General features: G+C 41.3%; 1 protein-coding gene across 4 annotated transcripts; it reads left to right on the top strand.

Annotated features, from left to right (window-relative positions):
* The first annotated feature begins 1,073 nt into the window (after positions 1–1,073).
* LOC118371562 (M-phase phosphoprotein 8-like) lies at positions 1,074–20,977 on the top strand. Of its 4 annotated transcripts, XM_035757060.2 has the most exons (14): positions 1,106–1,415; positions 5,889–6,050; positions 6,208–7,239; positions 7,374–7,461; positions 7,760–7,996; positions 8,231–8,353; positions 8,479–8,567; positions 18,715–18,855; positions 19,003–19,089; positions 19,282–19,436; positions 19,591–19,748; positions 19,834–19,958; positions 20,089–20,172; positions 20,324–20,977. In XM_035757060.2, exons 1-14 carry the CDS (start codon positions 1,326–1,328, stop codon positions 20,363–20,365), a joined length of 2,613 nt encoding a protein of 870 aa, XP_035612953.1. In that variant the 5' UTR covers positions 1,106–1,325; the 3' UTR covers positions 20,366–20,977. The 4 variants fall into 4 exon arrangements, with proteins under 4 accessions (XP_035612951.2, XP_052349392.1, XP_035612953.1 ...); XM_035757058.2 differs by lacking the exons at positions 18,715–18,855; positions 19,003–19,089; positions 19,282–19,436; ... (2 more) ...; positions 20,089–20,172; positions 20,324–20,977 and adding exons at positions 10,888–13,198; positions 13,434–17,585 and having other exon boundaries at positions 1,074–1,415; XM_052493432.1 differs by lacking the exons at positions 18,715–18,855; positions 19,003–19,089; positions 19,282–19,436; ... (2 more) ...; positions 20,089–20,172; positions 20,324–20,977 and adding an exon at positions 10,888–13,567 and having other exon boundaries at positions 1,079–1,415.
* The last annotated feature ends 1,047 nt before the right edge of the window (positions 20,978–22,024 follow it).

Raw genomic sequence — 22,024 nt, 5'->3', positions numbered from 1 at the left:
ACAAGTTCTCATTTACAATTGCGACCTGGCCAAGATAAAGCAAAGCAGTTCGACACATACAACGACACAGAGTTACACATGGAGTAAAACAAACATACAGTCAATAATACAGTATAAACAGGTCGATATACGATGTGAAAAATGAGGTGAGATAAGGGAGGCAACGGCAAAAAAAGGCCATGGTGGCAAAGTAAATACAATATAGCAAGTAAAACACTGGAATGGTAGATTTGCAGTGGAAGAATGTGCAAAGTAGAAATAAAAATAATGGGGTGCAAAGGAGCAAAATAAATAAATAAAATAAATACAGTAGGGAAAGGGGTAGTTGTTTGGGCTAAATTATAGGTGGGCTATGTACAGGTGCAGTAATCTGTGAGCTGCTCTGACAGTTGGTGCTTAAAGCTAGTGAGGGTGCTTAAAGCTAGTGAGGGAGATAAGTGTTTCCAGTTTCAGAGATTTTTGTAGTTCGTTCCAGTCATTGGCAGCAGAGAACTGGAAGGAGAGGCGGCCAAAGAAAGAATTGGTTTTGGGGGTGACCAGAGAGATATACCTGCAGTAAGCATTGCAAATTGCATGCTCCCTCAAAACTTGAAACATCTGTGGCATTGTGTTGTGACAAAACTGCACATTTTAGTAGCCTTTCATTGTCCCCAGCACAAGGTGTAATGATCATGCTGTTTAATAAGCTTCTTGAAATGCCACACCTGTCAGGTGGATGGATTATTTAGCAAAGGAGAAATGCTCACTAACAGGGATGTAAACAATTCTGTGCAGAACATTTTAGAGAAAGAAGTAAGCTTTATTGTGTGTATGACATTTCTGGGATCTTTTATTTCAGCTCATGAAACATGGGACCAACACTTTACATATTGCGTTTATTTTTGTTTTTTGTTCAGTGTAAATACCACGTTAATGAGAAAATATACCTGGCCATTACAACATATCAAAGATGTTTCACCAAACTTAGTTACTGTTCAACTTTTTCTCCCGCTCTGCTAGCAGGGTTCTCGCCGCTCATTTCCCACAATACCATGTACATTTCTTCTTATGCCTTCAAGAATTAATGGGGGCGGAACTTCTCCTGCTGACGCCACGTCTGGTGAAATGCACTGTTAGTTTTCCCCGCCTACTCAGACAGCTCACCTAGTCTATCAGCTCCCCCTCTGTAATGTTAACCAGCTAGCTAGTAGCAGAAAGTCACTGCGGCTAGCGAAGTAAATCAAAAAATAGACATCTTGTACTGTAGCTAGCTCCGGTCTTGACTGTAATACCGGCTAAGGCATAATAAGAAAAGTAACGAATAATTGTTTATAACTAACGATAAAATGGCGGAAAAGCCAGAGGCTGGAGACAGCGAAGACGAGGTTGAAGATGTGTACGAAGTGGAGAGGATTATTGACATGCGAACGGAGGAGGTAACGAAACTAGCTAGCTAACGTTACTTCTAGGCAGTTTTGGTTGTTAGCCATCTAGCTGAACGGTAGCTTTATCTAGCTACACAATGTGACAACAATGAGATGGTTTAAACACTGGTAACCGTGATTAATTTATTTAAACTGTAAATAGACAACATAGCTAGCTAGAAATGCTAAAATGTCCATGCACAGTTAGCCAACCGAAAGGAAATTGAAATGGCTGCACAACTTTGCCCATACGACGCCCTCTCCTTGCGCTAGGCCAAGGTCGGACAGACTGATGTTATTCTTTCGCGTTTCTGGACTTCAGCCATCCCCAGTTGTGCAGACTTGCCAAATACAACAAACCCTCTGTACTAAGCCTTGCACAACCAAGTCGTAATTGTCTTTAATGAGCTAGCTACATGTGCTAGTTAATTTGCTATGCTAGTTGGTTAGGAAAGTGCTAACGTTAGCAAACGAGCTAATAGTCTAGACATGTTTTGTGTAAGTTACCTCGCTAAATAACTGGACGTATTAGCTATAGAGCAAATCGTCCACGGTACCTAATAAGATGGTACAGACCAGAGCTATTAAGATATTACTAGCTGTTACAGTTTGGCGGATAAACGTTGATACTTAGGTAACGTTAACATTTAGTGTTAAGGGCATGCAGGACATTTTCGACCAGTCTCTTATTGGCAATACTTAAACAATTCCCGACTTGGAAACCACCGCTGTCTTCTACACTTCCATGGCTAGTTGCAGGTTGGAGCGTTGGGATTTAGAAAATGCACCATGAAGTAATCCAACAATGTGTATACCGCCATCTTGTCTATTTCAAATCTCCTCTCATTGATGGAGAGAAGATTTAAAATGGACAAGATGGCAGTTTACATACACATTAGTTTGTTGACATGGAACAACTGGCTTACCTGGTATGCTAATTAGAGAAAACAGTAAACCATTTTTCTTACACCAATCCAATGCTTTTTTATTTTATGTATGAGGGTAAGTTCACACTTTGGTGGGGGCAGAGTTTGGCAAAGGTCCCTGGCTACCACATTTCAGTCTGGTGATATCACTGTACTAAACTATAGAGGAGAGCTGCTGAGTTGCCACACAACATGGGCCATGTGTCACAGGGATTAAGCAGTAGGCTCTTCTATTAAAGTGCAAGCAAGAATCTGTGTGTGTATAAGTAAAGGGAGAGAATGTGTATGTGTAGGTCTGATCTGTGTGAGATGGAGCGAGTGTTAGGTGAAAGGGAGAAAAAGAGGATTTTCTGATGCTTGTGATTGTGGCTCAACAGAGATTCAGAGTGAAACACCCAGCCCCGCCTAACCTCCAGAGTTCCGGAAGAAGGGGGGAGGGCAATATTGGATGAGGAGGGGTGTGTGTGGAGAAGTCACTTGCACAGCCAGTCCCTCTTATCTAAATTGCATTTGAGCTGAGAGTGTGAGGGCGGGTAAAAGGAAAACAAAGCCTCTGGGTGGAGAGAAACCTGACTCGTTGTGCTTTGTTTACAATCACGACCAGCCATGCACTGTGCTGCAGTCACACGAGTACCTCATTTGAACCAGAACACATTAGTCACATGTAGAGGTCGACCGATTATGATTTTTCAACTCTGATACCGATAATTGGAGGACAAAAAAAACAGATACCGATTAATCAGATGATTTTTAACATTTATTTGTAATACTGACAATTACAACAATACTGAATGAACACTTATTTTAACTTAATATAATACATAAATAAAATCAATTTAGCCTCAAATAAATAATCAAACATGTTTGGTTTAAATAATGCAAAAACAAAGTTTTGGAGAAGAAAGTAAAAGTGCAATATGTGCCATGTAAGAAAGCAAATGTTTAAGTTCCTTGCTCAGAACATGAGAACATATGAAAGCTGGTGGTTCCTTTTAACATGAGTCTTCAATATTCCCAGGTAAGAAGTTTTAGGTTGTAGTTATTATAGGAATTATAGGACTATTTCTCTCTATACCGTTTTGTATTTCATATACCTTTGACTATTGGATGTTCTTATAGGCATTTTAGTATTGCCAGTGTAACAGTATAGCTTCCGTCCCTCTCTTCGCTCCTACCTGGGCTTGAACCAGGAACACATTGACAACAGCCACCCTCGAAGCAGCATTACCCATGCAGAGCAAGGGGAACACCTACTCCAAGTCTCAGAGCGAGTGACGTTTGAAACGCTATTCGTGCGCGCCGCTAACTAGCTAGCCATTTCACATCACATCGTTATACCAGCCTAATCTCGGGAGTTGATAGGCTTGAATTCATAAACAGCAGAGCTGCTGGCAAAATGCAAAAAAGTGCTGTTTTAATGAATGCTTATGAACCTGCTGGTGCCCACCATCGCTCAGTCAGACTGCTCTATCAAATCATAGACATCATTCTAACACAGAAATACGAGCCTTAGGTCATTAATATGGTCGAAACCCGGGAAACTATCATCTCAAACAAAACATTTATTCTTTCAGTGAAATACGCAACCGTTCTGTATTTTATCTAACGGGTAGCATCTATCAGTCTAAATATTCCTGTTACATTGCACAACCTTCAATGTTATGTCATAATTATGTAAAATTCTGGCAAATTAGTTCGCAATGAGCCAGGCGGCCCAAACTGTTGCATATACCCCGACTCTGCTTGTAATGAATGCAAGATAAGTGACACAATTTCACCTGGTTAATATTGCCTGCTAACCTGGATTTCTTTTAGCTAAATATGCAGGTTTAAAAATATATCCTTCTGTGTATTGATTTTAACAAAGGCATTGATGTTTATGGTTAGGTACATGTTGGCGCAACGACAGTCCTTTTTTTGCGAATGCGCACTGCATCGATTATATGCAACGCTGGATAAACTAGTAATATCATCAACCATGTGAAAGTTATAACTAGTGATTATGATTAAGTTTAATGCTAGCTAGCAACTTACCTTGGCTTCATTCACGTAACAGGCGGGCTTCTTGTGAGGCAGGTGGTTAGAGCATTGGACTAGTTAACCGTAAGGTTGCAAGATTGAATCCCTGAGCTGACAAGGTAAAAATCTGTCATTCTGCCCCTGAACAAGCCAGTTAACCCACCATTCCTAGTCCGTAATTGAAAATAAGAATCTGTTAACTGACTTGCCTAGTTAAATATTAAATAAAGGGGTAAAAAAAAAATCGGCGTCCAAAATGACCGATTTCACATTTTTAGGAAACCTTGAAATCGGCCCTAATTAATCGGTCGACCTCTAGTCACACGATACAAACAAGCTAAATCTACTGTCAAAGTAACCAGGTTTTCAGCCAACCTTTTTATGTGAGTAAAGGACATGTTGGATAAAGAATGTCACGACAGGAGTTATGGAGATTTGTCTAAACTTACCAGATGTCGACAAAACAAAATACGCTGGACAAGTTAAGATCTTTTTGTGAGAAATGGCAGTGGAAGCACCTTTATGCACTAATATTAATATAATAACCATCATATTAAAATACATTTGGCATCACGTGATATGTTGTGGTCCTCCCACTACGACTCTGGAAAGCATGCAGTTTATTAGGCTACAGATTAAATAAGTTAATAAACTTCACAGGGTGGTGAAAGTGCACGATGATGAGCTTGATGAGTCTTTCCAATAAATATCTAGGCTCTTATTCTGGTGACATGATGATCATGCTTGGCTGTCATTTGACAAATAGAAATGATCTCTTTTTGTCCAAAATAATCTCATCACGTGGGTAGCCTACAAACACTGTATCTGGGAACTATTGGCTAGAGCCACATGCCAATAGAAGAGTGGGCACATTTGCTTTAAAACGCAACATGTTTGTGACAAAACAATCAGTAGAGTTGAAAATGAGATGGAAACCCATTTAACTTGGGAATTTAACCTCAAAAGTTGTTTGTGCAATATGATATCACACACAGCCTTTTATCCACAACAAGTACATTTGATAGAGAAATGTCTGGTGGGAAAATGCATATATTGTTTTTATGCAGATTTAAGAATATTCACATGAAAATCTGTCGCCAATTGAATGGAAACATAGCTAGTGTCAGAACGGTTATCCCCTGTGACTGGTTGTCTTTGGTGTCTCAGTGCCCTGGGTGGGAAGTGGGGTACTGGGAGTACTGGCTGTTTGCCACATTGCCAGACACAGTCGCTTAATGGAATGTGTGTTTGTCTCAGATGGAGAGGTCTGATTAGGCATGTGTGGGGTTTTAGGCTGGGTTTCTGTACAGCACTTTGAGATATCAGCTGATGTACGAAGGGCTATATAAATAAATTTGATTTGATTTGATTTGATGTGTCAGACTTAATACAAACTCTCAGTTTTTTTTATACACCCAGGAGGTCTATGAGTAGGTGTAGGCCCAATAGTCACTCAGTCAGTCTTCATATTCTGCAATGATGTGAAAGAACTGGACTGGTAATATTGCTCTCACCCACTTGTATTTGCCCTTGTCTTTAGGGGGAGGTCCTGTACCGCGTTCGCTGGAAGAACTACTCCTCTGACGATGACACGTGGGAGCCTGAGGCCCACCTGGAGGATTGCAGGGAGGTGCTCCTGGGCTACAAGAGGGCTCTGGCAGAGGCTAAGGTCACGAAAGACCAAGATGCTAAGAAATGCATGGTAAGTCCCATCCAGAATGATCATAGCCATTGTAAGAAAGGCGAGTCTAATTGCTGGAATGGAAAGTGCTTTATAGGACTGACTGTTACATGAACTACCTTTCGAGTAACCAATATCACTTTCAATGGCTGATGTGAATGTCCCCTCTCCTTTGTAGAAGTTGCCCATGAAGAGTGATGTGTTCGATGCTGACTCTGACAGCGACAGTGATATTGACAAGCCCACAGACCTGCATGTTAAGAAGAAGAAAAAGAAGAAGCCCAGAGAAGAGGATGAGGAGGAGGCACCTCCCCTAAAGGAGAAGAGGAAAAAGAAGAAAGACAAGCGCAAGGAGGACTTCAGGCCTCGTCCGGCACCGGAGTCTGATGAAGAGGAGCTTTCCCCTCCCCCAACCCCTGGCCGCGGAACCAAAATGTCCGACTCCAAAAAGAGATTTGTTGACTCCGATGAAGAGGAAGAAGCCCCTGTGCCCTCCAAGAAGCACAGGAAGGACAAGACCAAGGATGGAGGGAAGCACTGGAAAAAAGAGAATGGGGAGGAAGGGAAGAAGAAAAAGAAGAAAAAGAAGGATCGAAGGGGTGATCTGGAGTCTACTGAAGATGAGGCCACAGCCCCCCTGGAAGAGGAGCTTAGCGAGGGGCCATCTGAGTCCCAGACGGATGATACCACCACAACGGAAAAGTCTCGCGCTGATGACAAGCCCAAGAATAAGAAGGGTAAGTCAGAACTGAAGCTGCAGGGCATCAAGGACTTCCTTCAGGACAAGAAAGGCAAGAAACTGGAAACTTCGTCGCCAATGCTCTCCGCAAGCGGCCTCGCAAAACTGAAGAGCCTCACTTCCTCCAAGAGCCAGGGCCGGGATGAGCCGACACCAACCTCTGACTCAAGCGACACTCCTGCCCCAGCCCAAGTCCACAAGAAGGCCAAGGGCAAGAGCCACGAGACCACTCCTGCACCGCCTAAAATTCCCTCTTCCTCATCCTCTTCTTCCTCTTCCTCCTCTGGTGCAGGGGCAAGCACCAGCAAGACTGTGGAGGAGTCTAAAGTTGTAGTGGGTGGGGATAAGGAGCCGACCGCCTCCACTAACCTGTTTGAGAAGTTCCTGCTGAACTGCGAGGCCAAGGACCGTGTTCCCCGCAAACAGATGGTCCACCAGCCCACCACCACAGAGAACACTAAACCACCTAAGGTATGCCAAGCAGTTCTGCACTAAATGTACGGGGTTAGTAAATAAATGCTGGTGATATAGACTTTGAGGGCCCTGCCGCTGGCTATCTTAAGCTGCCTCAAGTAAAATCTTAAATGTTTATGTTCAAATTTCAGCTCATAGGGAAAATTGAGAAAAGGACCAAGCCGACAAAGGAGTCACCTGCTCGGAAGCCAGAGCCAGATAAGTCCAAACATACAGACGGTGAGAAGAATTGAAAGGGTCTGTTGTTAAACTTTTTTTTTTTTTTTTAATTGTGTATGAATGTAGTGGACGCAGCCACTACATATTGACAACCAAGACATAAACAAAAATGTAACTGACATTTTAGTAATTTAGCAGACACTCTTATTTAGACTACCTTACAGTAGTGAGTGCATACATTTTCATACTTTATCGTACTAGTCCCCCGTGGGAATCGAACTCAAACTACAAACTCAGCCACACAGGAACCTCTTTTATGACATCTTTTTATTTTTATTTATTTTCCCTTATCTAACAGCATTTCGGCCCAGTCAGAGCCCCGGTGCTATGGAGACTGGTGACAGGGCGGAGGCAGAGGAGGAACCCGCCCAGAAGTCAAAGTTCGGTGGAGAGGACCGGAGGGAGGAGGCTCAACGTTGGGAGAGGAGGACCCAAGAGGATGACAGGAGGAGGAGGAGGAGAGAGGACAGCGAGCCACGCCTCTTCATCGCCTGTGATGACAATCAAGACCCCTTGGAGAGCGCTGACAAGTCTGGTACGCCACAGAACCAACAAACACACATACATGCAGACATAAACACAAAGACACACACAAAAGTCAACACACACACACATCTGTTACGAAACCTACCATTATTGCTAACACCTATCCAATCCTTTCAGATCTACACAAGTGTTAAGGGGCAAATGGTTGTTTCTGGATAGACTCTCATAATGGCCATGTGAAATTATACTAAATGTACTATTGGATGTGGTTTGTGACTGACAGACAAAGGGCAAGCCTCTCTTAACCTTGGAATGGACCTCAACTTGGACTGGATGACACTGGAGGACTTTCAGAAACATTTGAACGGAGAGGATGAGATTCTCTCTGCTCCACCTCTATCTCCCGGTAAGTGCATACCCTCTTTCTCTCTCATGTTTTCCAGCAGTCTCTCAACATCGGCTGTACATGGACCTCTCTCTTCCACACATGGATGTAGACAACTACTGATGTGAAATCTGTGTGTCCCTTAGGTGAGCTGCGGGATGCAGTGAAAAGTGGGGATTACATGTCTGTGAAACTTGCACTCAATTCCAAAGAGGACTACAATCTGGACCAGGAGGTACGTTCTGTGTTCCAAAGAAAGTACCTCTCACCTGCATTCTCCCCCCTGCTTTGCTCCTGTCTTTGGGGAGCCCCAGCTGTTCCACATATTTATTCAGTCCCAGTACAAGCACTAACTAGTCACAACTAGTCAATTAAATATGTTTTTACGTTTTGTTAGAGTAGCCTGTGTGTGTGTGGTTATACTTGTGAGTTCATTCAAATGAGGACCATGTTGCGACATACATCACAGTTCTCTCCTCATAAGCTTTAGCTTTGTTCTTGGGTTTTCCAACAAAAAACTTACGTTAACCAACTTGGGGCGGCAACAGATTCGCTTTTGATACATATGTTTAGCTAATGCATATAGATCAGCACCAAGAACTATAATTCATTACTCAATTAAAGCCACAATATGTTACTTTCATTCCAGAAATGACAGCAAGCGCAGTACAAAGGACTGGAAATTTAAGTTACAGATTGCCGCTTTAATTAAATGTATTGTGTAGAATGAATTTAGCCAGTCTGGTTCAAACATAGATACAACTGGATCAACTTAGCCACTCTGATCGAGTTATAAAACAGTTTAAATATTGGATATAACGTGAGAGCCAGTGATGGCATGCAGAGTTTGAATACCAGGACATTGAAAGAGAGAATCCGACCACAGTACCTGCTGACTGTATCCATTGAGGACCGCTAAGCAATAAAAGGTAAGCAGATTATGCCCTTTAACTACTGTTGTTTAATTTAGCCTAATGGAGCTACAGATTGTTTTGTAAAGATGTGTTAAGCTTGAATAGGAACAGGCAGTTTGTAAAATGTAATGTTTATTGCATTGCTTTAAAAACAAGTTTTGCCTATTGTCATACCTAATAAACTGTTGTGCCAACTTTGTCTGGCAATGAATAAATCCAAGCATTATATTATATTGAATGTTTGTTGTTGTGCACAGTTGTCAGATAATTTTCATACGTTACTATGGAGACAGCTAGAGTGGTCTCAGACAGGTATTATCTTCTCATTAACAGACACAGAACATGATGAGCAAGAGGTCAAAGTTCACAAGAAGCTATAAGATACAACATTTACCTCAGGTACAGTAATGCCTTCAGAATAGTATTCTTGCACCACCGCAGAGCATGTAAAACTGCTGCGGACATAGCAGTACTGACATTTCACTCATCTTCATTATCGACAATGAATAGCCGAAAAGCTAAAAATAAAAAACCTTCCTCAGTCACTCATTACAATACCAGTAACACATTTCAGCTTTTGCCATACAGTTGTCTGTGTACAATAATAATTTTAAATATGAATCAAACAAAACCTTAACAGTTCAAAAAACTACTGCCATAAGCATGTATTCTATTAACAAAATATGTGTTTACATAGGCTAATATTACTTGCCCAGTGACATTATTATTTTGTTTCGGTTGTCCAATTTAGCGTTGTTTATTATTACAATTTATAAGGACTCAATAGTATTCGTGTGGACCAATCAGTGTTTTTAAGGGCCTGCTGAATATATATTATATTTCTCAAACGTTCTACTGTAACTGTTGGGCAAGTTCCAGAATTCATTTGGACCAGAGTTTGTTTTGCATCTTTATAGACGGCCAAACACTCCAGGATCTTATTTGGGTCTATTTGTGAAAACACTTTTAAAATACCTACCCAACGCTCATCATTGCATGTAGGTCACAAAATACTGAATATATTGAGGATTCAAAACAGTAATTGGCAAAATGAGGTTAGAAGCCTAGTTGCATGGCGTTTTCTTTTCTGTACCTTCCTCGTCTCCATGCAGCATCTCATCCAACATCACATTATTTAATTCATCAGACATATTTACAATGTCAAAACGTTGTAGTTCGCTGATTTAATACAATAAAGCCATAAACTATTCCTTGAATGGGTCAAATGTGGTTTTTTATTATTATTGAAGAATTCAGTCTACACGCAGTTTGGTGCTGTGTAACCATTGCATTGATTCTTGCTTGACTGTGATTGAAGTTGAGAGCATTGTTGAGGTGCTCTTAGGCGATCATTTGAATGACTCACAATGTGTACTGTACATGTTTTTGAAGTAGCAGTACTATGAGGTTTTCACGATTATAGATTTCTCTGCGTATGAAACAGGGCAGGGGACACCAGCTTTGTCTAGCATGATGGTATAGTTGACTTAATTTCTCTTTGCCACAAAAGTTAAACACTAACTCCCAACAGCTATGAAGCTGCTTGATTTACGTCCCACTTTTCATACATTTGAAACTAAATGCATCATGAGATTAACCTTTTATAAGTTATGAATCTTACGTTTACTTGTTCTTTTACAGGCATACACTGTTGAACAGAAGAGTTTAAGTGGCAAAGAGAAGAGTTTAAATGAGGAAGAGGATATTTTAAATGAGGAAAAGAAGACTTTATGTGATGAAGAGAAGCCTTTATGTGCAGCAGGGAATCCTCGCAGCCTGGGGAATCCTCACCGCAAAAGGAATCCTCACCGCGAAAGGAATTCTCTTTGCAAAGATGAGATTCCTCTATGCGAAGAGAATCATTTACACAAGGAAGAGAAAAATTCTCTACACAATAAAGAGAAGACTATATGTGGTGAAGATAATACTTCATGCGATGTGGAGAAGACTTTATGTGACATGGAGAGAGCTTTATGTGACATAAAGAAGGGTGCTGAGGAAAGCAGTTTGAGTGGTGACGAGATTCACGAAAACAGTTCAGGTGATGAGGTAGAACGACAAAGACTTGATTCAAATGTTCCAAGTGGGTCAGATCCTCTTCCATCTAATGCAGAAAGCTCATGCGAGGATGAATATGAGCAGTACCCTCCAAAAACGGCACAAGCTAAAAAAACTTGCCGCAAAATATTTGCGCCACGTAAAGGTACACGGTCAAGCTTACGTTCCAGCACAAAAATGACAGTCAGCGCGTGTAGTACGATTGATGATGATGATGATGATAAGGGAAAATTGGACAAAAAGTATTTCTGCCTTTATTGCAATGAACCACACCAAAACATTGCAAGACATTTAGAAAGGATGCACGCAGAAGAAGCAGCTGTTGGTCATGCTATCAGCTTCCCAAAACTCTCCAAAATCAGGTCTCTGTTGCTTGACCAACTCCGTAACAAAGGCAACGATCAACACAACTTAGAAATTCTTCAATGTGGAGATGAAGTTGTGACAAAGAAAATACCCTCTTACAGTGGTGCTTCTGTGCGTGACTACCTACCCTGCCAACACTGTGTAGCTTTTTTTAACAAAATAGATTTATGGAAGCATGAGAGCTCATGTAATGCCAGAAAAGGACAAGATGAAACGAGGGGAGGAAAAAGAGTGAGGATCCAGGCTGCGTCCCCTCAACTTGCTCCATTGCCTGTCTATTCTACTGGAGGATGTGAAGAAATAATACACAATATGAATCAAGATGATATCTCATGCCACATCAAAAATGATCCCCTCATATGTAAATATGGCAATGCACTATCTGCAAAGCATGGTCATGCCAAGTCACAGTTTACTTACATTGGTTCAAAAATGAGGGAATTGGCTAGATTTGTACTTAATGTAAATGAGATGGACTGTGATGTCCAATACTTGCATGAAGTATGTGTACCATCCAAATTCAAATTGGCCGTTCATGCTGCCAGGAAAATGAGTGGTCATGACCCTGCCTCAGACAGATACAAGACCCCATCTCTTGCTTTAAAGATTGGCTATTCCTTGAAAAGAGCTACTGAAATAGCTTTTGGGGAGAGTCGTATGACAGAGGACCGTGAGGCAGAGGAACAAGCCAAAAGATTCATTGAACTTCTTGAAAATGATTGGAATAACTGTTTTTCCGGTCTATCCCTCAGCGCTGTCCCTCAGTGTGATGAAGTTGATGTGTCTTCACTAACTGAGGATTTGATCAAACTTCAGAAGTTTCTCAAGGTTGCAGAGGACACAGCGAAGAAAGAATTGCTGGAGAACCCCACCAACACTGTCTGGAAAAAGCTCAATGAAACTCTTCTTGCAGAAATAGCTCTCTTCAACAGAAAAAGGACAGGGGAAGTTGCGAAAATGCTGTTGGAAACGTACACAAACAGAAAGAAAGCTCCAGCTAGTGCAGACATTTTCAATAACCTCTCAAGGCTGGAGCAGGAGCTTGGAGACGACAAATTAACCAGGTTGGAAATAGAAGGCAAAAATGGTAGGAAAATGCCAGTCCTACTAACGGAGAGGATGATCTCATCTCTTGAGATCCTTATTGCAAACAGAGACAAAGTTGGTGTGTCAAAGGACAACCCTTATGTCTTTGCACGTAGCCTGGATGCAGCAAGCTACATCAGAGGGTTTGACTGTCTGAGGAAGTGTGCACATGAGTGTGACGCAAAGAATCCTGAAAGTCTGATCCATGCGACAGTGAGGAAAGAGGTTGCTATCCATTGCCAAATACTAAACTTGAATGAAAGTGAATTGGATCAGGTGGCAAAGTTATTGGGACATGACACCCAGGTCCATAAAGAGTACTACAGGCTCTCTGAAAATGCAGCACATCTAGCAGAAATCAGCAAACTGCTGCTTGCAATGGATCAGGTTCCAGTGGTAATTCCAGGGCCATCTGGGGAAAGGGTTGTTTCTCCTACATATGGTGAGTATTAGTTGCTTTACAGGGTATTTGGAGAAAGATGTCCATTGTGTTTTAAGGGGTTAAATGATAAATTCAGTGGAAAATTCTGTTTTTGTGCCATTTACATGTTCACGAGACCTACATTTTTGAGAAGCTGGCAACTTATTACTCTAGTGTTTGCTCTGTTCCTCTTCACAATATATGATAATGGCACATGTTCATGATTACTTTTCTTCTGTTTCTATTCATTTCATAGGGACATCTTCTGCAGGGACATACCCAGCTGTGACAGATACTGGAAGGACATATCCTACCGAGACATGTCCTACTGGGTCATCATATCCTACAGAGACATATTCAGCGAAGTCATATACTGTGGAGACACAGCCTTCAAGGTCATATCATGCTGGGACTTATCCTGAGAAGTCATATCCTTCAGGATTACAATCTGTGATGTCATATTCTGCGGGGACAGATTCTGCGAGAGCATATCCTACCGTGACACATCCTGCAGGGACCTATCCAGCAGGTTCATATGTTGCAGGGACATATACTGCAGAGACACATGATGCAAGATCATATCCTGCAAGTGCTTATACTTCGGGGACGAATCCTGTCAGGTCATATCCTGAAGAGACATATCCTGCGGGGAACCATTTTGTGGGTACACAACTTGCTAGGTCATATCCTGCCGGAACATATCCTGCACAGACACTTCCTGCACAAACACTACCGGCGCATACAGTTATTACACCAACACTTCCAACGCAGACGCTTCCTGTCGGGGCAGTTCCTGAGGGGACAGGTAAGGTGGGCACAGTGTGGAAACGGAGACCGTGGAGTGATGCTGCTAAGGCTGCGGTGAAGCGTCAGTTAGGACACTTTATCTCATTGATGGAGGTTCCAGGTAAACGGGACTGTGAAGTATGCCTCCACAATGAGCCAGCTGTACGAGACAGGACATGGAGAGACATCAAAAACTATGTGCACAACACAGTGAAATCTATTAAAAGGAAAAAGGGTCTTACAAGAGTGGACCCCACCCAACAGACAAAGAAAGGCGCGTCAAAGAAAGAAAAAGAAATGGAGGCAAAGAGTGCTAAGGAAAGAGTTGGTGGAACAATGACCGAATCTGCACAGGAGAGACTAGAGGCAGCTCCTGTTGCAATACCAAGGAAACAGAAAATTTGGGGTGATGAGGCTCAGGCTGCGGTCAGGCGGCAGCTAGGAGACTTCACTAAACTGATGAAGATTCCAGGTAAAAAGGAATGTGATGCATGCATTGCAGCTGAACCAGTTCTACAAGGCAGGACATGGAAAGATGTAAAAAACTATGTGCATAACACATTAATGACAATGTGCAGGAGGCATATTTCAGGCAAACAAAACATGGATAGTGAAAAACCAATTCCTGTGACACAGAAACCAGGGTTGCAACAGAGTCCAGTTGTGCATCAGAAACCATGTGTGCCGTTGGGACATCCAGAAGATTGTCCTGTTTATCTGTCCTTATGATTACCTTGAACTAGTTTGAAAACCTCCCACGGTTGAAGGTATGCAAGGATGGAGAAAGGAGAAGATAGCTTTTGATTTAATCTGACTCTGATCTCACTTCGTGACATAAAGCAAGAATGAAGTATCTACTTCATTCTACAAACTTATCCGTAGCAACTACATAGTGATATATTATGCATGCCAACTTGTTTCGCAGATGTTGAAATTGTCAACTACAAAATTCCATTGTCACAATGCATTATGTGGTGCCAAAACTCAGTATTTTGCTATGGGCTACACATTTGCAACCTTGGGAGAAAGGAGGCAAGGAAGAATGGAATCATACCTTTTTGTTATTAAAAAAATTATCGTGGCCCTTTACCAAGGCTGTCAAACTGAATCTTCTGGGTCAGCAATGGCAACAAGGCCTCATGGACGTACATTTGGAATCCAAAAGCACCACACGTTTCGATTGAACCATGTTGCATAAAAATGGCCACAATAACTGACTGAAATACAGTATATGCTCCACATGGATAGATAACATGTACCAAGTACAGTGCATAATGTTACGTTTTTTTTAACAACTTCGTAGATTGTTGTGCAAAATCTATACAGTTAAACTGACTTTAGCTTTTTGATCACAATACTGGTATACTTTACTTTCACCAAATGGTTCTGGATCCAGATGTACAAAATGTTTTGTGTATATGTCTAGGTTAGGTTTTGAGTATAAACAACTGACTAGCAAACCTGGGAATTTAGCAGGTTATTCCTGGTTGAAGTGCGTTGTGAATGGGTTTCAGAGCTCCATCTGTGCTAGCTGCACATTCTACATTGTCACCTCACTCAAACCTTCCTATTTTTTGGGGCGGCTAATATCATGATATGTTCAAACAGTAAAGTTCATTATCCTCATTCCTGTAATATTAGTGTCTGCCCACCTGCCCTTGTTTCGCTGGGGCCTGCTGATGTGATAAGTGAGCCATTCTCCTCTCTGGTAGAAAAACGCATGTTCTGGTTGTACAACAATAAGGAGGTCTCAGCTTTCTGTAGGTATACTTTTCTAAACTCAATATTGAACACAGTAGCAACTATTTTACAAACAATATTTTATATGGCTTTCAGATTTGGAGTGGGGAGTGAAATACGCATCGAATATTGTGAGGGCATATAGGTCTCATTGGAGTTTTCAGGACATTCCATTTACTGATTAATACATGGCTACTAGTAGTGGGTATCATATTTAGAGTTAGCAATCTAATGTGTTTTGAATTTCCACTTCCACAGATGTTGAATTAGCCCCAAATGTATGTTGTAGATGAAGGCAAATTCATCTTTATTGAAAAAGAAAAACATTCATATATAACAATTTCCATGTTGTCAACCCAAAATCCATGCCAATCATGGGATTAGGTTGCACATTAAAATATCTTGACTCATGCATTCCTGATTGGACATGTTAGATTAAACAACGTATTTCTTGAATAGCATCTCGGTGTAGTCTATTACAAAATAATAACTATGACTGGCTTTATAAGATGAGAACAAACATTTTATATTGCATGACGCTGCAATTTTTGTGGTTTGTGACTAAATCATGGGCTGGTGCCACCAACTGAAAAAGTTACGCACAGTTCAGATGCCAAATGTATGGCGAGTCGAACTGAATAGAAATGAAAAGCAGGCTGTCATGGTTGAGAGTTTTTCTTGACTTACCAACAGTGCAGACTTTCTTGTTGGTTTTGGGTTGAATTCCGGCATAACAGTGACCTTATGTGTTGAAGAAACCACAAGGTTTATTGCACTAAAAGGGCAATGTCCGGCGAGGCGCACTGCGTGGTTTCACACGGCACTGTATCCCTGCTCCTCCAAAGAGAAAGTTACATATTGTTTTGTTCGGTGCGGCGATGGAGCGGTGTTTGAACTAGTGCCACCCGAGGAAAATGCTAGTCTGGAGCCACGGGTTTTATGTACGAAATATGTGCCCAGCTAAGAGACTATTGCTTGATGTATGAGCCGCTTAAAATCCAATCATGTCAAGAAGAATGTTTAGATGAAGACTGCTCCATTGTAAATTGTTACTTATTATAAATACAAGGTATACTTACACAATTCATACTCGATTGCTTTTGAAACATGGTTGAGTTTATTATCATGGATATTGTATTTATGTTATTAACGTTAGCGAACTAGCTATCTAGTAGTCCTAGCTACCGGTATGTATTAGTTTTTTAAAATATTGTTTTGTGTGTATATATATATCTACTAGAATTTGTGTATATATATATCTACTAGAATTTATATATATAAATATAAATTCTCCCCAATTTCGATCTCATCAGTGACACGTTCAGATCCTATCAAATGGCCCATTTATGGATGCATCCCGATTTTCCACCCTTCAACCAAAGTGACTGGGAGTGTGCAAGTAAACTCTTTGAAAGAAGTGTGGAATCCGCACTCGGCGTGAGTGATAGCTGATGGGTTTGGCAAGAACGGGTGCATTTTTATTAGCAATCCCTTTACATCGCAAGTTTGTGAAGTCTAGTTTATGGTTCTTAAACCAAAGCCTTGTTTATGGTCACTTGTAACTTTTTACAGTAATGGTCACTAAAGTTGGATGACTTCCCATCCAATTTGAGTCAGTTTTTGGTTCTCCTATCCACTCCTTTGGCCAAAGTTTACTATTGATAAGAAACTGAAATCTGCCTTAACAATTGGAAACAGATCCTTTGTTCTGCATGTGGAATTGGTTTCAGATTCACACACACAACCTAGGCTATTTCTCTTATACATGTGTTTTCTACTAACTATTATGTGAATTATTAGGCATTAGCTGAACATGTACTTGTTTTATTGCTTCTTGTCAAACGATAAACATTTCAACTATTAAAATGAATGTTATTATTCACTACAGTCTTAACCATATTGATTCACAGTAGCTGTTTAAGTTCCTCAACACTAATTTAGGCTGACTATAGGGTTTGACGGCTGTTGCTTCTTTGTATTATTTGATCCGCTTGCCTACTAGATAATGTTACTATTGCAAGTAAACCTTTGTTGCTTCTAATTGGATCAAGGAGGAATAATGTAAATAAATTAGTTCATAGTTGTCAGTTCATTTTGTAACTGCATAAGGTCTGCCAGTGTTGGGTGTTAAGTGAGAACAATTGTCGGGGGTTTAAACCACACCCCGCTATTTACTGTCTGAAGACATGGACATCATTGCTTAAATAGTTTTTTTCGCCAACATGTATTTGTTATCAAGCTGCCTTTTGTTACCACCTGGTGCTTATTGTGTTTATTGTAAGATACTATATTTGCGCCGTTAATAAATTGTTACTTGACGTAAACTTTCTAAGCCGCGAGACATGCTCTTTCAGTTCTGAGAATATTCATATAGCTTACTTGATGCCCATCATTAGTGTTCCAACAGGGATTTGGAATTGTAACGGTTATGGAAAACCGCTTTGAGATTTCATGATGTTGTAATACTAGGAATCTACACTACATGACAAAGGTATGTGGACACTTGCTTGTTGAACATCTCATTCCAAAATCATAGGCATTATGATTGCTGATACAGCAGCCTCCACCCTTCTGGGAAGGGCATCCTATGACTGCGATGTTGAAAGTCACTGAGCTCTTCAGGAAGGCCATTCTACTGCCAATGTTTGTGTATGGAGATTGCATGGCGGTGTGCTCGATTTTATACACGTCAGCAACGGATGTGGCAGAAATGGCTGAATCCACTAATTTGAAGTGGTGTCCACATACTTTTGTAAATATAGTATATCGCCATTGCTCAGTGCTTTATGCTTTTACATACTTAAAAACCTTTTGGACGAAAAGACAACACCCTAGGTAAGTCGATAATAGTTCACTTTTTAGAAAGCTTAACTTCTCTTTTTTTAGTTCTATAAACAATTAGCTGTACAGATACATTTTGATTCCTTCCCCTCTCCCCATAGTGTTTGCTACCAGAGGCTATGGAAAGCTCTGGTCCTCAGTAATGAAGGAGTTTGTGTTGCCTCCTGCAGGACTCCAGCGGTATGTCCCTGAGTATGTTGGCAGCAGCAGGGGGACAAGATGACATCCTGAGGCTCCTGATAAAGAAGGGGGTGAAGGTGAACGGACGGCAGAAGAACGGAACCACTGCCCTAATGCACGCTGCAGAGAAGGTAACACAGTATGGACTGGTTTAAACCGCCTCATTACAAACAGTCTAGTCTACACACATGTATACACTACTCTTGTTTGTGTGTAAATGTCTTATGCAAGGTTTACTTACTTAACCCTCTCCTTTCTTTTTTTTTTTTTCATTTCAGAACTTCCTGACCACAGTTGCTATCCTCCTGGAGGCAGGGTCCTATGTCAACGCTCCGACACTGGGAGGAGAGACGGCCCTGATGAAGGTATGGCGGAGGAAGGAAAAAAACAGGGGCGATGAAGACAAATACTGTGTTTAATTAGAAATCAACATATCACCCCTGAAGCACAGAGATTAAGTTAATCAATGACTCCTATTTGTAAATATCCTAATTTCTGCTAAAGTCCTGTGTTAGACTTATCGCAATAGTTCCTTACCAGTAGCCTCTGTTCTTCAGGCTTGTAAGAGGGGGAATGCTGACGTGGTACGCCTCCTACTGGAGTACGGGGCCGACTGTAACATCCTGTCCAAACACAAGAATACGGCCATGTACTTCGCCAAGGTTAGCAACAACCTGCTTGTGTACGACCTCATCAAGGACCACATCAACATGTGAGTGTTGCTGCCATGTCTCTCTCTTGCTCTGTAAACTTATGAGTTAGTATGTATAAATAAAGGTACATATATATGTAAGAGTTAAGATGGTATACTGTAACCCCACATACTGTTAGCAGCAAAGTGATATCTTATTCTCCCTCACACACAGGTTATCAAGTGTGGCGGAGGACACTATCCGGGCATTCTTTGAGACTCGGCTGGCCCTGCTGGAGCCGGTGTTCCCTCTGGCCTGTCACAGACTGTGTGAGGGACCAGACTTCTCTCTGGAGTTCGGCTACAAACAATCGCCTCACACACCTGGAGAGGGTAGGATTCACCTACAAACAGTGCTAATCCCCTGCACACACTGTATTGGGGGGTTAGTTAAAACATTTAATCTCTCTCCTTCCAGGCTCAGGTATACTGCTCTTCATCTTCCATGCTAACTTCCTGAGTGAGATCACAGCCAGGCTGTGTGGGCCCTGTAGTGTCCACGCTGTGGTGCTCAACGACAAGTTCCAGCTGCCCATCTTCCTGGTGAGTCTCATTCTAGATCACCAGTACTCCTGATCTGGAGAACGGTAGATTTTTTGGGGGGGGTTCTACCTCATAGTTAGTTGATTGATTCATGTCACTGATCTTTTCCTCTTTCAATTACACCCCACAGGATAGTCACTTCATCTACTCATTCAGCCCAGTGCCAGGCATCAACAAACTGTTCATTCGCCTGGCAGAGTCACCTACAGCCAAGGTACACATACATATATACACACACACAGCAGAGTAACTCATGGCCATGGTGAGAGGGAGTCTAGGCCCAGTTACTGTTAAGGACTGACAAGTTGTTGATAAATTAAATTTGACCAATACATTTGATAGATGGAATCTTTCTTTCTCCCCAGGTGAAGCTTCTCATCTGTGCATACCGTGTTCAGCTACAGTGATGCGTAGCACCTGCCAAGTTCAGAGTTTCCAAGCTGCCTGGACCCCAAGCACAGCATGGGAGATTCACACACATACCAAGATTCACCCACGTGCAATCACACAACATGAAGAACACTTTGACACACACACCAGTCTACCTTCATATAAAGTTGTTGGACATTAAGCATCCACCCAGAGTTTGAGAGACTGTTTCTCTGGCAGAGGATTAAAGGACAAGAACAGCATATCAACCCTGTCCATTGACCAATCGTGTATATTTCTGTGTGTACGATTAATACTCTAACTGAAGTCTTTGAGTTCTGCTTTTGTGTATGCGTAGGGGGACAAAAACCTGATGTTTTGTTTGTGCTCTTGATGGCATCATAGGCAAGGAGTTAATGTCAGATTCTTTCGACCAAGTTAATGCTTTTCCTAATTATACCATTTTAGAAATGAAAATATGTTGCCTTTCTGGAGTTGTCTATATTTTATTGTCTGTACATACAGGTGTGGAATGTCAAGTTTGAAGGATGTTTGTTGATTTAGGCACATTTTCCACTGTTGTAGTGGGTTAAAGTATAGCATGATGCTTCAGATGCAATTTTACTAAAGGGCTAATGTGTCACTCCTTACGAGTGAAGAATCATGCTTCTTGGGATTGGAGGAAAACACAAAAGATGAATAGTCTAGGACTACATGAGAGCATGATTTTAACTACTTTATCAAAATAGACATCCAGATCGCTTGTAAAGGTCGTTTTTGCGATGATGATAATGCAGAGCACATCCTGGCAATGATCTGCCTTGCTGGCATACAACAGATATGGGATAAACATGTATTAATGATAATTACCGTAATATGAACAGGAATTGCCATCCTTGTTTTACGAGATGTAGGAATTCATTTGATATGATTCCTTCTGCCTTAATAGCCACATCGTTAAAATAATTTCCCCATTTGTGAACTGGCAACTTAGTAAAACAGTGAAATTCACCAAAGGATACCCATGCCTGTAGTTTATTCTGAAGATCTGTAAAATGTAGGCACAAGCGTTTCCTATCACTCCTTCCCCGAAGAGTTTTGAAATCTGCCACACACCCTTTGAATCAGGCATTGTTTTCTCAAAGGAGAAAAGAATGCAAACATTTCAAAAATTGCATCTACACAATGTCTTGCACAACTAGCTAAGTTTATTTTTATCACTTTATACATTTATTTTGGCATTCCATCTTTTGTGTTTGGAGGAGGGTCATTTCATATGCTTTGTGTTATCTGGGAGCCTTTGGATGCCCCTACCCAGTATTAAGTTGAAATGTAAAATGGTAAAGGTTATGTTAAGTGCCGATTTTAGCGTGTAGCTTGGTGGTGAAAACAAAACAAAAAACATAGATGCAAAGCCACAAGACTAATCAATACATGAATTTCACTATAACGGTGACAAACGGTGCCCACAAACTGTTAAGCCCTACATAAAGCTGTTCCAACAGCAGAGCTTTCATTTCAGCACCATGGAGTGAATTACCACCTCCTTACCACCTCTACACCTGGCTATCAGTGGGGCCTTGTCTGGCAACGAAACAATTCACTCAGACTCATTTACTGCCTTTAAAAAAAACATAGCTGATATGACTGACTTGTTTAAACAAATCTGGTTTCTTCTAACAATTGAGATGTACAAA

The sequence above is a fragment of the Oncorhynchus keta genome, chromosome 34, assembly GCF_023373465.1.
Source record: "Oncorhynchus keta strain PuntledgeMale-10-30-2019 chromosome 34, Oket_V2, whole genome shotgun sequence".
NCBI lineage: Eukaryota > Metazoa > Chordata > Actinopteri > Salmoniformes > Salmonidae > Oncorhynchus > Oncorhynchus keta.
The sequence above is the reverse complement of the archived record's forward strand: the minus strand, read 5'-3'. Positions and strand labels throughout refer to the sequence as shown.

Coding starts and splice junctions, on each gene's coding strand:
- LOC118371562 (XM_035757058.2), top strand. CDS start 1,326: ATGGCGGAAAAGCCAGAGGCTGGAGACAGCGAAGACGAGGTTGAAGAT. Junction 1,416..5,888: donor TTGACATGCGAACGGAGGAG/GTAACGAAACTA, acceptor CCTTGTCTTTAG/GGGGAGGTCCTGTACCGCGT. Junction 7,997..8,230: donor GGAGAGCGCTGACAAGTCTG/GTACGCCACAGA, acceptor TGTGACTGACAG/ACAAAGGGCAAGCCTCTCTT.